The following is a 15,904-nucleotide window of genomic DNA, read 5'->3' as shown; positions in this document are numbered from 1 at the left end:
CCAGTGGGGCTTTGTCACTCTACCTATTTGTTTACAGTGGGTCATAGACCTGGTTTGCACAACCACTCCATCACATTTGGAAAGCTTAGATTTACTACGATTGATAACTATAGAAAGCTGGCATGGCAATGTGAGCTTGAAAAAAAAACTCTAAAAAGATAAAAGATAAAGAGTTAACGTGACACTAAGGTGGTAATAAGATATTCATGAAATCCTTAAAATATCAAGCAAAGTAAGAGATGTTTACTAGATTACACTATGATGGATTGTTGTCTTTATCACAAACATGCAACGCTATGTGTACCTGACTCAAAGGTGTCCTCACAGGGCCAGGCAAACCTGTCATCTCATGCAGTCCAATTCACATTTAATAGCTATCTATATAACTAAATGCTCCCACAGTTAAACCTAACATACTTATTTGTTTTAAAATATGTACCAATAGAGGTTCAGACTGTATAACAGCTTGCTTCCTGATTCCAATTCAATATTTATGTCAATGGAAAAGTCTTTCCATCTCTGCTCTCTGACCATTTGACCTTTAACCTTAACTATGACCTCCTTACCACTGGTTGCCAATAATATAGTGGCAACACTTTGGGCTTTGTCTGCTATTCATTTTGGGTGACATGTTTGCTGTTAATTTGTTCCAGCCTTGCACAAGTTGTAAGTCATTCTGGGAAAGAACAAAAAAATGAAATTAAGTGTCAACTGTAAACTGTCCAGGGGTCCACGTAGTACTGATGATGCAGGATGACAGTTGCCAAAACTGTCCGATCAGTGAGTTACCTTGATTTATCCAGAGTAAACACAAACTGGACCAAAACTAAAAGGCAGCAATGAATCTTTTTGTTCTCCTGGTCTTGATCACTTAAACAAACTAACCAAAGAATTATACGTGGACAAAGCCTGAGGAACACCCAACAGCTAAACACTAAAAGGTCCAAAAATTCATTTTGAATTCTTGCAAGCTCTGTGGGAGACCAAAGGGCTGACAGGAGCTGTAATAGCCCTGCAACATGCATCACATGCATTTAAATGTCACAGCTAAATGACAGATGCACAGCTCAGAGGAACAGCTGTGTTGTCGATGATGTTGGTACTCTCAGACATACTGTAATTCACATAATAAGGAAAAAGATATCCCACTTAATTCTCATCCTAGTGACATGATATCATAAACATTAGCACCACTCATCTGGTTTCCACCAAAACACAACCAAGAGCTGCACTACACCTGTAACAACCAATGGGTTTTAGCTACTGTAAGATGTAAGAACCATCCACACACAAGAGAAGATAATTCTTCCAGCAGTTTGTATGCTAAAAAATCACATCTCCATACGCAAACAAGTGAAATTCACTGACTATAGTACCACCTAGAAGCTGTGAGAACAGTTTTCCAAATTTTACGTTTACATGGAATCAGAGCAGGAGAAGAGACAAGTGCACCTAAACCTGTTGAGTCAAAGTAACTTGTCTTTTGTTAAGAGCCTTTTTTAGCTGATGTTGAGACATGAAATACAGTAGAAACCGATAAAAGCCTGTTGGTGTGCCAGCCCTCAGATAAGGATATGATGAAAAAAAATAAATAAATAAAATTGCATGGATATACTGAAATTAAGTACACACAGCCATGTGTGTGTGTGAACAGCGTACAAACATCCTGGACATGCTCTATACCACCTCATATACTTCCATTAAAAAACATATAAAGGAAATGTAAACTTGGTATAAGCATGTCTCTTCATGGTCTGTGAGTGTGTGTACATGTGTGTGCGTTTACCTTGGTGATGAGGATGCGGTAGTGCTCAAGCAGGTCGTGGTTGTCGTGGCAACCAGCCAGCAGCTGCCAGACTTCAGCTCTGAGTGGCTCAGGAATGCCACTGCGAACCAACGAGGGCAAACCCTTCGGACGGGTGGACAGGTTCCCATGCCTGACGCACAACACGCAGGAGGTAATCCATTATTCTATAATCTCAATTAATCTAATTCAGCCACTTTAAATATTAATGAGAAGTGCAGCTGGACAGATTTGATAATTGTTTTAATGTGCGGTGACAGTATGAAGACAAATCGAGTCCATCAAATGCTGAGTTATTCGCCTGTCACACAAAAGTACTCATGTTGCACTAAACAGGAACACCACTTTGTCTTAAGAGCAAATCAGTTATTAATTATGGTATTATTGCCAAAATGCTTTTTGCCACATAAGTTAGGCTGACTGAGCACCAATTACCTATTCATACTGATGCACACATTTACAATGGGAGCTGCCCAGTACAACCAGACTGCTGCTATGGCTCTACTAAAGCTGCTCTAGGTACGCTGCCTTATTCAAACATACTGAAATTATTACAGTATTAACTTCAGTATTGAGTACAGTAGTCAGTTAAGTACAGATTGATTTATTATAGTATTAATCACAGTACTATCAACTAGGGATGTCACGATTACTTGATTTCACTATTAACCGCGATTTTAAACGCCACGCCACGTAAAACATGCCACAAAAAAGTTGCGGCCAAAGGATCAAACACGAGCAACATGATACAACACCTGCGGGACAACCACCCGGCTTTACATGCGCAAGTAAAGGTAAATGCACAATAACTGGGTTAAAATACGTTAATCTCAGTTGGCAGTTGGGCTTACAGTGCAACGTGACAAGCTAAGGCACGTCTCAAAAACTTTTTTGATGGATAGTTTTGCATTTTGTGTGTGCACACAGCATGAGGTTGTAATGGTTTTGGGTCCGTGTAGCTCTTTGGAGTGAGACGACAGGCAGAAACTCACGTCCACACGAGTGTGGGATTTCCCAAATGCTCGTCATTTATTTTTACATCAACTTAAAAACACTCCAAGCTTACCAAGCCCGGTTGTACAGCTACTACATTTTCATACATGAACCAAATAGTGGCCACACGTACTTAAAACCATCACTGTTGTGTTGAGAGATAAAAGAAAAAGCAGGAGCACATAAGTATACGTCCGACCAGTGTTGGGTGCGCTCAACAGACTCAAATCATAACAGGCGTTGCTTGATGACGTTGCTGCTAGGCGACACAGTATACACCATGTTAAAGGCACATTTCATATATTCGACTGTTACAAGTTCAAATCCTTTATTAGTAGTCAGACTGTTTCAGTGTCAGTGTGCAATGTGGAAGATACACGTAATGTCTTCTCAAGGTCCTCAGTCAGTGAACATATAGCATTAGTATTACCTCCTTTTGCTTCCTTCCATCTGTGTTGAGTAAATGTTGGACTTGTCCTTCCAGCACGATATCTGTTTCATTTATTATTAACACTGCACGAGATATGCTCTCAATTTATTTGTGTAATTGTAATTTAAAGAGAACAAAAAGACATGCACATCCTAGAAAAAACTTAGACTGCTGGACCACAAAGAAGCATGTAGTAAAAGTAGAGTCCGCACACCACTTTTTGGTTACTTTTCTTTGTTGCTATATTATTTTTGTTATGTTGGCATGGAAATAAATGAAACTTAAAAATCTATAAGAAGTGTTCATGTGATTTTACACATTTATAGTGTGAAATTAATTGATGCATAATAATCGTGATAATCGTAATACCGTGATTATTTCTCTGACAATAATCGTACCAAGAAGATCTATAATCGTGACATCCCTACTATCAACCCCTTAAATATCATATTGAGTACAGTATTACTGTAACTACTACACTAGCTATGGTGCAATACTGTGGTGTATTGACTGCAGTGCTGCCATGCTCTAAGAGTTCTCCCACATGAGAAAAAATCTTGCTTTTGTGAAAACACACAGTCAGCTCTTTTTAATGATGCTTGAAATCTCATCATAATGCATTTATCGAGGCCATATGAAAGCAATTTCCCGATAAACTACTTCACTTCATTGTGCTGATGCAACAGCAAGAAAACAGGCTGTGAAATCAAATGAAAAGCCAGACACATCTTTCATCTCTCATTCAGTTAATCGTGCCGCACCTAGGGCTGCATGTATGAACACTGGTTGTTGTAAAAGCACTGAGCGTTAGAACAATGACGGTATATGTTACAGCAGATTAAATTAATGGCTGTATCTCAAAGGACCTGTTTTCCATACTAAGAGAGATGGTAAAACTGTCAAAGGACCCCGGCCCTATACAGTAAATCAAAGTCTGTATGAGGCGGGGTGGGCCTGATTCACCTTTCAGCATTAATGTGTCGTTATATAGTGCCTCTGCACAAGATGAAGAGCAAAATGTAAATGTTTGACGTAATTGCATTTATGATTCCCCATGGTATATTGACACTAGTTTGCTCTACTTTCCATTTACACTCATTTTTCTTTACCATATCCAATTAGAAGTTGATTCATTCACAAGTTACCTCCATAAATCATGGACCTTTTTGAATGTTTCATAATAACATCCCTGGCCATATTTTGCATGTTTATTATAGGCATTTTTTTTTTCTTTTCTTAAAACATAATTTCTGTGTTTTCTTATATCAAATCCAATTGTTTTCTTCCGTAAAAGTAAGTAAGTAAGTACCAATTAAATTCAACCAATAATATCACAACATGCACCCATCAATCAATCTGCATCTTTTAGCAGCACAGAGCCAAGATTGAGTCAGCTAGTTAGCAACATCATGCCAGGTTTTTGTGTATTTTGTTTCCCCAAATACCACAATATCGTGGTTACTGGCCCTCTAGCTAGAGTTGATTCACTTTGAGGAAAGCTATATCCGTGACAACTTTGTCTCTCTCTCTCCCTGAGAGATACTACTGTCCCATTAGCATCACAATGTCAGAGCTTCACTGTTTTGACACGCTAACTTTTTCATGATCAAGTCCAATTCCCCTATCAGGGAGGGTTAAGATACACCAAGTTAGTCCTCCATGCCGCTGAGGAGTGGAGGGGGCTAGGAGGGTGCCTTTGTAGGTGAAGATGGCTGCCACCATATATGTCACCTGCCACCAGATCAGTCAATAGCAAAATTTAACTGCAAGAGTCAAGGTTCAACCAGCAGAGAGCAGTCACTACGCATATTTCTAACACATAGAGAATTCTAGTATTTTGCACTAAAATTTGGATTTGGACAACACTACTAAATACAAATATACACACAAAAAGTGTGTTGGGGGTTAAGTTACTCTTTAAAGTTACTGTTTTTCAGCTTCAAATTTCCCCTGTTTCTCTAAAGTTAAATACATGTGTGATTGATTGATTTTTATTATTATTACTCTAGATGTTTGGGCAATGGTTTTTAACTTTTACCCAAAATATATTTTTGGTACAGCTAGAAACACCTGATTCTCCACAGAAATTCACAAAGTCAATCTTAAATGCGGCTTCTGAACAAAAGGTTTTTATTTGAGGCTTAATTCTGATTCAGGTCAGTAGTCTTTGTCCATCTCCCTCCATTTCTCCACTTTGTTTTTTTTTCCAGATCATACAGCTGTATACAAATCCATAACTCAAATTCCTCTCCTGTATTTCATTTGTCCCCCTCCTTACCCCTGTGTCTCCCTCCCTTCCTCTGTCCAGCTTCCAACTGTCTTACAACATCTAATTTGATCTAAATTTTAATCATTCTCAATTTCCAAATTTCTCAGACTTCCTCTCTCTTTTGAGGCCTTACCATCTGGTGAGGATTCCTCCCCAGGACTCCAGGATTTTCTCAGGACAGTCTTTGGAAACGTCTCCTGTCCCGCTGGAGATTTCACTGTCGCTATCTGTGGGAAACACAAACACATTAATATATTGTGTTATATTAACAAACATTTAGAGCAAAAACAGATCATTCCTGATATCTCTAACCTTTGTCTACATCACAATACAAACCTTTAACTGTCTGAACCCGAATGTGTGGAGCTGTCTTTGTGTTTAAGCTCTCAGTCAAAGACAAGAGGGGACATGTGATGGCGATCTTAAGGATTAGAGTGGCAGCTATGTGAGAGCCATCAATCCGCTGGAATTAGACATACGCATTACTAAACCTTTTTTACGTATATGTCGGGGAACTCTGTGCTGCATTGTGCATTTTCAAACCTGTTAATATTGATGCTACACTGTCAAATGGAGGAAAAGTGCCTGTGCGGTGCCTACACTTTCCATTATTGCTGTTCTACTGTCTGGCAGTTCGTGAGGCAGACAAGAGGCAATCAGCACAGTGAACCACTTGTGTTTAGATGCAGGAGCACTAATTGACCGTCTGGCCTGCTCTGCTGCTGGAGAGATGAACTGATCACCACACAGAAACCACCCACTGGAACAAACACACACACAGTCCACAGAGCTTTACATGGTATGTCCAGCACATAGTACACACTGAGCACGAGAGTAAACGAAGAGTAAGTTAATTATATGTGGCGGGGGGGGGGGAGACAAATGGTGAACTTCTCAGGGCATGGCAATAGGTTTCACTGATAACTCAAAGGTGTTTAAAGGCATCATTCACTCCCACTGAAGCCTTTACTGAGGTCTTGGCATTAAATAATGACTTAAGACATTTTCTTCGAGAACATGCAGCCACTATACTCAATGCACTGCTGCTCCTATACATCCTCGGCAGGAGCTTTTCAGGTCTTTATAAATGCTTGATGAGCCCTTTCAAATGGTTCAGACCCCGCACAAAGCTGCCGCCTCTGTCCTCAGATTGGCTGAGGCCACGTGGCGAGGAAGCGTGAGTCCAATGCCACTGCCAACTTACCAGGTGATGAAAGAAACAGTGAAGATGAGGGCCATTACTGTTACCTTTTAATCTGGAGAGGGGCTGTGCATTCACTGTAGGATTACTTTCAAACAGGATCTCTCTGATGTTCAAGCCATAGTGGATTGGTTTTGTCTACATTAAAGTGAGCAGAAATTCCCCACCAGTGCCGCTAAGATGTGTTAGCTTAGCATTTTACCCTATTTTAATTTATATCTTAATTTTCAAATATAATGTCCTTTATGTTGTCTTGCATTTTTTTCCGACCCTCAATTCATATTTGACAGCAATGTACTGAATCAATCAAGCTCTTTTTGTCTCTTTTATGCAGATATAAGATGGTTTAAGCTATAAATAACAACGCAGGGGGGCTGTATGTATACATGCATGTGTTTGATCACAGTCTGTTTGAGTGTATATGAAACACGAAGTGTGTGCCCACACGTGTATATAAAAGGGGGAACAAAAAGAGCACAATATGCAACAATCACAAAGCCTGCTGTGAAAAGAAAACAGAAAAAAAAGATATGTCAGCTTCAGGCCTATTTTCTACATTGCAGCTTCCAAGAAGAAGAAGAAAAAAAAAATACATCCACATGAACTGAATGTGTGTGTGTGTGTGTGTGTGTGTGTGTGTGTGTGTGTGTGTGTGTGTGTGTGTTCGCAGCGGTGGCATCTACACTGGGAGTGTATTCATTTCTGTACACAATGAGGCTGACCTCCAGCTCCGCGGCCCTGAGCGCCTCCAATTTTCAGCTCTGGGGGAGGAGAGGGGCGTTATAGAAAAAGCCCTCTGAATAGCTCCCGCAGTGCCAGTTGAAAGCCGTCAGCTCCGGCCTTGGTGGCTGACTCGTGACTTTGGGCGACGATTTCTGCCTCCCACTCTGTTAACACATTTTAGTGCTTCAAGATGAAAAAAGTAGAGGGCTGTTGACAGTGGCAAAGAAGAGAGAGGAGCAACACAATACGATGAAAAGGGGGCCTCTTATGTTAGATGTTCCCGTGTTGCTGTATCACAATTTTTCAACAAATGTTTTGACTTTGTTTTAAATAAGTGGTGCTTTATTCTAAGTTTATATTTTATATTCATGTTTACATGATAAAATGTGACTCAGAAACCTGCATAGTGTAAAGCTATTTCTTTGTATTAGCATATATGAAATAAAGGATACAGTCATTTTAAATATTTCAGTCGACAGGATGATCTCTATTTAAATTCATTTAGCTGCTATAAAGCGATATTCCACACACTGTGAAACGTGGAATGAGAAAATCCTCCATAGTGACATAGGGATGCACGCATGTACACACACACACACACACACACACACTATATTAACACAGAAATGTGCACCTCTATCCAAAACAACATCATGAAGCGTGCAGTGTGAACTGTGGCCAGGCCTAATCTGCAACACCTGCACAGCCGAGCCAGGAGTCAGGTGGAAATGCCAGTCCTGTTTATATTAGTGAGCTGAAACTGGGTCATTCTTGAAAACCACTGGAGTCTAACAGCTAGTGTTGGTGTTCTTAATGTTGCTGCTGTTTGGCCTCCATCCCTCTGACAGAGCTGTCATTATTGAACTTAAAATATCCACTCTGCTCTGGTGGCTTCTCACCTTAACTGGCTATGTTTGAATTTAATTTGGTGTCTTAATCAAGTCACTTCCAGGAAACTGGTAGTAACATGGTTTCATAAGACATATATTCTGATTGATGGAGATTGGTGCCAAATTATCAGTTTACATCAATGCAGCTGTTACAAGCTAGGTTTGGAACTTTTTTTTTGTATTTTTCTTTCATACTGCTGCCACATTTACATCTGGCGCTATTTGGCTGGTTAGGGAGATCACTGGTCTGCTTGACTGACAAAGAATTTCACCCAAAAAGGTCACATGGGAGTTGTTTGATGGTAGTTTGACACTGCTGTAGTGCTAACAAGTCTATACAGGACTTGACCAGGCTCTACACAAAACCACTTTCGCTTAACGCGTGAACGCATACACAGAAGCATGCATAATCACGTAGCTGTCAAAACCCCTGAGATTCTGCCATTGCTGCTCTATCATTGCTGCTCACTATATAACACGCACACATACATTCTGTTGTAGAGCACACAGACTACATGCCTTTTCTTTCACATATAAAAACACACACACACACACACACACACACAAGTTATTCCCCTTAATCTATACACATCACTGTTATCACATGCCCTGCCACAATCGCTTACACATGACCCACATAAACACATGTTCAAACACACAAGTACATGCATCTCTGCCAATGTTTATGTGCTTTAACAAAATGAAACTTCACTGTTGATTCATGTCAGCCAATAAACAGCACACGTGCGCTTGTGACAAGGCATTGCTGCCAAAAGAGTAGGTGTGTGTTGGTAAACCTCTATTTCAAACTGAATATCTGGACATATGATCTCATTTAGATGAGGTGTTCATGCCACCCAGAGAAAAAGGTGCTGGATACGTGGAATGTAAAGCGAATGCTCCCGCCGACAAGCCATTTGTGGTAAAGCAATTATTTTCTTTTTTCGTGGCCATGAATGTTCACAGAGGCGTCTTGTTTTTCTCTGATATTACAGGCAGGGAGGGATACGGGGGTACAGCGCTGCACAATGTGAGGTCACATTTTTCAATCATGCAAGATTTGGAAGACGAATTACGTTGAGATGTGGCTCGTGCATGCATGCGAGTGTGTATATATATGTGTGTGTATTTGGGGAAAGGCATGTTGATGAAGAATTCTGGCATCTTATCAGCGATGCACAGAGACAGAGAGGGCATAACTGGCTTTTTAAAGATTTTAAGAATTTGTACTGTGGCTTACTGTGTATGTTATATATGATTAACTGTAAGAGTAAGAGGGGTGGAAACGAAACAACTGCAGAGAGAGTGAGAGAGACACACATACCTTCATCAGCCTCCTCTTCCTCAGTGGGCGAGGCCAGTCGTCCTTCATTGCTTCTCTCTGCCTCCCTCTGAAGACTCACCACTTCATACACAGCGTCGCTCTGACCCACCCTCTCTGGTGCCTGCTGTACACACACACATACACACACACACACACACACAATCAGAAATCAGTTTTGAAAATTAGAAAATTATCAATCTTAAAGAAAAAAGACATCATTGAGCAAACTTAGATATTGCTAGTTAACACAGAGATGCTTATTTTCTGCAAAGTCATTCTCTTAAATCATCTACTGCATGTGAGCAGCCAACAAGTTACAGTAATTCACAGACACATTGACTCAACTAGGGTACATCAGCGCCAGGAGACAATCAGATGCTACAGGGGCTCGAGAGCCTCGGTTTATGCACAATGATGAGCATTAAACACTTTTACATATGCAGATGACTGATCCCTTCAAGCACAGGAAAGCTATGAGGAGGATCATCCAGTGTTAAAGTGTTCATATGCAGAGTTGAGGACGTGGATTATAGCCAAAGAAGCACCAGAGTTCCTCCAACCAATGTACCATCCACTCTCTTTTCCCCGCAGAGAAAACCTGCAGGTATTCTTGACTCAGTATCAGATTGACAGTGAGGGTCAATCTCAACAAGGCAATCAGCATGACCAGCCTTAGACCTGACGTTGACCAGCTGTCTGAATCGATCCAGCAGGTGGACAGGCCAGAGCTCACTGTCCTGTCAGGTGACACCAATAAAGGGAAAAGTGCCAGGCATGAGGAACCGGGGGCTTAGCACCACCTTCAGCAGCAGAGAGCCTGCTGTGCATCAACTTAGATGGGATGCCAGGAGTCGGCAGGCCAGCCCCTCAATTAAGCCGACCTAGTGGAAGTCACAGGGGTGAACAAAGGAAGCCACATAAAACCACGGACAGACACCGATAGCTAACAAGCTCCCACATGCTGAATGTGCACTACCTGCCCAGTGTAAAATGATGACGGGCAGGAAAATGTAAAATATAGAAAAACGGTACAGAATTAACTCACAAATTTCATGGAAATCTTTCAGCCAAATGTCTTTGATTGTAAGTGGGTGAGTTTTCACAGCAGGCTGATTTTTGGTGGCGTATGGTTGTTGAAAGACTTGGCAAACTTCCTGTTTATATTTCTTTCATCTAAGATTTTATCCCGGCTCCTTTTCAGTTATGAAATGCATTTTGCATTATGTATGAAGTTCTGTGTCGAGATTGGAGGAGTTGGGGATAAAACTCTAGGGGCCATATCTTACACCTCGCACAAACCAATGCAAAGCACAACTGTCAATACTAGTTTTAGACGAACACCGTTGTCATTTTCACAGCCAGCACCCACGTTGTGTAAACTGCACATGTACTTGCACCCATGGCCTGTAGGTATTAAATGAGGTGCACCATTGACCGACAAAAACCTAATCTAAAGTCAGAATGGTAAAGCATTTTCAGATATACCATCTTCAGTTATTCAGATAGTAAGATGTGTTTACAAAGGCTCACTACACGCTTGCTTGTTGAACACACAGGGATGGGTGGATAGGTAGCCGGAGGGTGAAATAATCAGTCATTAATAAGGAAAATATCATTCTTTTAAATGTGAACATAGCAGAGAGCACAGCAGAGCTGCTGTCAACTGCTGCTTCCTAACAAACCCCCCATTATAAGAGACGCTGTGTACATTTACGCACGAGAAGCAGCATAATTTCATTGATTATTTCAGAAGCTAAAATCTTAATTTTGTTTCCTCTGTCAAGTTTACAACTACAGTTTTTAGTTTTGCTGCTCAAATGTCCCATGATATTTGTTGTTGTGGCATTACTGCTCTTACTGCATTACTCTCTACAAAATATCACTCTATTCTCTATTCTATTTGCAGAATCCGCCATTTAAATAGCAGTGCGCCAGGTGCCAAACTGTGAAATGACACTTGGACTGGTTGATTTGATGTTTTTATGTTTATTTTTTCGTGTACGCAAAACACACCTTTAATTAATTAAAGGTCCAGGGTGTCAGATTTAGGGGGATATATTGGCAGACATATAAGTATGTTTTCTTTAGTGTATAATCACCTGAAAATATGAGTCATTGTATTTTCGTTACCCTAAAATGAGATGTTTATAACTACACAGGTAGCAGGTCCTTGTCCGTGGAAATCACCATGTTGCATTGCTTTTTTTTGTACTGTAGCCCAGAACAGACAAACCAAACACTGGCTCTAGATAGGGCAATTGACATCTTTGCGTTGGCCATCGTACTCAGAAACTCTTTGGCAAGTGTCAGAAGAGTTTTTATTTACGTGAAACTGCTTTATTCAGTGTTTTCATCAGTTTAAATCACCTGATAACTTTGTTTTAGAGAGATAAAGAACCCCTGCAGATAATTCAGCTCAAGGCTCAGACTGAAGGAATTCTAACCAGGAGAAGTTTCGGCTGATTGCAATCTGCAATCTTCAGTGCTAGATGAAGAAAACTAACTAGACCTTTAAAGGCCTAAATACAACTTTGTTGCCCCTTGCACTTTCCTTTGCGCCCAGATTACATGCCATTTAACAAGCAAAATAGAGTTGGACAACCCCTAAATGCATTTTAGACCATGTGCCATAGATGCTCAAGTAGGGCCGTGGTAAATATGTACTTGACTTGCATTTGACAGGTAGAGAGATCTACATTGGGACTACTACTCTGTTTCAGCTGAGCTGGCACCAATCTGAAAGTGTTAGCCAACACATCAGCAATATGAACTTGAAAACTGCTGACGTGTAACAATGATCACTGCAACAAGTCAGTTTAGGGTGTAAAAATTGCTTAATACAGCTTTTACTCATTAAATCTATAACAATAGACTTAAGAAACGCACAAGAGAACAAAGACACCAGCAGACTTGACCTTGGGTGTCATAAGCTACTGATGTTTATTTCTGGTCTATTCAATTACTGTAGTGCTGTTGCCTCTCTCTCCTCCACCTGGTAGAGTGGATCAATGAGCTGCATTGATCTGCCCACTCGCATGGCGTCTAATGACTAACTCAAGTCAGTGATGAGAGCAGAAATTGGGAGAGAATATCAAGCCTGGCCTATTTTTAGAGAAAATCTAAGGAGGCTTAGGTAACATGTTGGCTTTGCTATGGCTTATGGTGAATGGTGCAGGAATGAGTCCTAAAACCCGGAAATGAGTTGGCATTTTAGCACTCCCACTTCCCTCGTCTTGAAGTCTATTGTGTTTTTTTAATGGGTTGTTGGTTAGATGCCTGAAATAAGGTCTGTAGTTAACACAAGCTTAAGAGACGTTCACATTTTACTCTCTGACATAAAATACATCAGTGAATTCTGAAGCTTTAAAGTGTTTTAGAGAAGGTAGTTGCTAACAAGTAGCTAAAAAACCTTTACAGCCTTGCTGTAGTGGTGACTTTAAGTCATGTGACCATAGTGTGGTTTGCTTATAGCCTAACATTTGCTTTTTACTTCTATCGACTACATTTACGCTTCAAAGATCATAGAAGTGGCGTTCACGTATGAGGGTTATCTTGCTGAACAAAACATGTAGGTATCACAAACCTTTGTTTACATGAAGCTTATTTTCTGCAATAATTGAAAATTCAATGGAAAAAACTAGAGATGCACCGATTTTGAGTTGTAGGCTGATAATGATACCAATATTTTTATATTGTTGTTTTTGTTTTTTATTTGGAGAAGAAAATGAAAATGCTTTTTTTGTTTTTACATAAAGAAAAAAACAGTTCTCTTTGCTGTATGTTATTCTGTGAGATGAATGCCATTTTACCTCAAAATAACAAAACTGCCTTAACAATTAATGCCTTTGTAGTAAAACCAATTTCTCTTTCAAAGAAACTTTCAACTGCTCATGTTTAACAAGGGCCCTTGAAAACCACTTGTAACACTCTGTAGTTGCTACCATCAACTTCTAATACTAGCTCAAGCTTCTAGTAGCTCATCTTGAAAGCTGTTAATTGACAATTTATTGATTTTTTTTAATTCTATTTTCCAGCATCAGCAAAAAATCACTTGCTGAAACATGTGTAAGGGGCTGACATGTCCACCTCCTGCAGATATTTTATGCTTAGATATCTGCTGATGTATTCGAAAGTTCTAATTCTTTATTATATTGCATGGACACAAAATTTTCTTCAGTCCCAGTCTTCATTTAGTCTCAACCCTGCTTAAATCTGGTCTGGACTTGACAGGGCTCAATCTTGAAATCAACTTGGGCTTGACACAGATGATCTAGCCTACAGCCCTGGTAGGCTTGTTTCCCAGTAAAGCAGACACCGAATACATTTCCTAGTGAAGCAGACACAAAAAACATTCTGAGAAGTCAGCACAGATAATGACTTCCCGGTACTTCAGCTGGCTAATGAAAGTTTTTGGCAAAATAAGACAATAGGACTACATATTTTATATGTGCGTGTATCACCTCTGATTACCATCTTCCACAAAAACCTCCACACAATATTATCTTTTAATTAGCTCTTAACCACAGCACCACTTCCATTTACTGAGGAGATAACTAGAGAGGCAATCAGGCGGACGAGTCAGACCGCCGCTGTTAATTACCCACATGCCAATAATGAGACAGAGCCTCTTATTAGCTCCCTACAATCCAAAGCTTCCCCACACTCCACTGCTTTGCCAACTCCCCACGGCCTACTAAAGGAGATCTGCGTTTTAACAGGAAAGAGGAAGCTTACAGCTTAACTGTATTTTTTAAGAACCTGCAGCAAACTGCTCGGGCTGGGTGTCCTTGTGTTGGTGGGAGGTAAGTGAATGCGCGTTCTTCACTCTCTCTCAGCACTTTTTAATCAGACAAGTTGTGTGGAAACTCAAAAGGGGCAAACATTTTAGAGTGCCATATATATCAACAGTAAAATACAAGAAGGACACAGTTTATCTGCTGCTGTCAACAAAACCTATCACATCAGTGGATTGTGGTGACTACTATTCAGATGCCAGACATCAGCTCACAGGATAACTATGACAACCAAGTTGGGGTTAAGAACAGTTGCTACTGATTTTTTAACATTTGAGTTGCTGACTTGTGCAAAGGTGAGGATTTGAGCATACACATCCAAACAGTACACATCCTTACATCCCATACTTTAAGTACAAAGAGATCTGCCACAGAAATTGTGATGGAGGAGGGGGAGGGAAGAACATGTTGAGCATCAATGCGCCAGCTTGACAATGAGAGACAGGCAGACAAAACGAGGATGCAAAAGTGGGAGATGCACAGATGGAAAGAGAGGAATGGAAGTCAGCTGGTGAGAGATTTGCATCTTTTGGCACATATCTGTAGCTCTTACGACGACCCAAGTGTTTCAGCTCTCTTGGGCACAGCATTTCACTGGTCACAGACATACCACCACGCCTCCAAATGCCCGCTCTGACCTCCTCCTCCACTCCACAGCTCCTCCAAGCTGCCCATCTACCAGCTCTACTTTTCCCTTGTCTCTGCGACTGGGGTTGAGTTGGGTAGTGATGCCACTGTGAAGCCCTCTGAGACATATGTGATGTTAGACCATATCAATAAACTTGACTTGGCTTAAATAACCATGTGAAACCAATATGGCTGAAACTTTTCAGTGCCAGAGGTCCCTCCTGAGACTCCCTGAGTTCATGTATTTGTGTCATTAAATTTTGTTTGTTTGCAGGACAGTGGGAGGGAACACTGTGGGTGAAGCATGATATAATTCTACTGTGTACATTGACAAATAATATCAGGTGTTGTTTTCATAATTTTCACATAAATGAACCACTACCACATGTAATTTCAGATATTAGTCAAGCTATGTCAACAAATTAGATTAAATGCTAAACTTTTGGGCAAATACTTAACCACTTACTTGATCATGGATTAATAATAATAATAATAATAATAATTATAATAATTCGAGAGGACGACACAATATTCCCATGGTGATATCAATATATATTGTGATATATGAAGTTCTCTTCTCTATAGGCAGTTCTCTGAGTTTCTCTCAATTGAGAGACTGTTACTGTATAAATAAAAAAGAGGGATGTCTTTTATACTTCAAAAAATCTTCATCAGAGATACAAAAATCATACAAAGAAATCCAATGTGGCCATAAAGCAGCACTGCTCAGTGTTTTGCAACTGTCTTACTACACCCAGATATATTATAAAACAGGATGGCAAAATCTCACAAAATCCAAATGCATAGTATTGCCCTACCCCACAATCAATCAATGAAGCACCATCTACAG

At 40.3% G+C, this 15,904-nt stretch overlaps 1 protein-coding gene across 2 annotated transcripts in view; it reads right to left on the bottom strand.

Moving 5' to 3' along the window:
* Positions 1–15,904, bottom strand: part of rabgap1l (RAB GTPase activating protein 1-like) — a 135,307-nt gene that overhangs the window by 98,701 nt on the left and 20,702 nt on the right. For both annotated transcript variants that reach the window (XM_049589036.1, XM_049589037.1), the window contains exons 11-13: positions 9,635–9,758; positions 5,630–5,723; positions 1,787–1,937 (exon numbers count right to left, since the gene is read on the bottom strand). In XM_049589036.1, the coding sequence (XP_049444993.1) occupies positions 1,787–1,937; positions 5,630–5,723; positions 9,635–9,758 (369 nt within the window). The remainder of the gene's footprint in view (positions 1–1,786; positions 1,938–5,629; positions 5,724–9,634; positions 9,759–15,904) is intronic.

The sequence above is a fragment of the Epinephelus fuscoguttatus genome, linkage group LG10 (genome assembly GCF_011397635.1).
Source record: "Epinephelus fuscoguttatus linkage group LG10, E.fuscoguttatus.final_Chr_v1".
NCBI classification, from domain to species: Eukaryota; Metazoa; Chordata; class Actinopteri; order Perciformes; family Serranidae; genus Epinephelus; species Epinephelus fuscoguttatus.
Note: the sequence above shows the minus strand (reverse complement) of the source record. Positions and strands in the feature narration are given on the sequence as shown.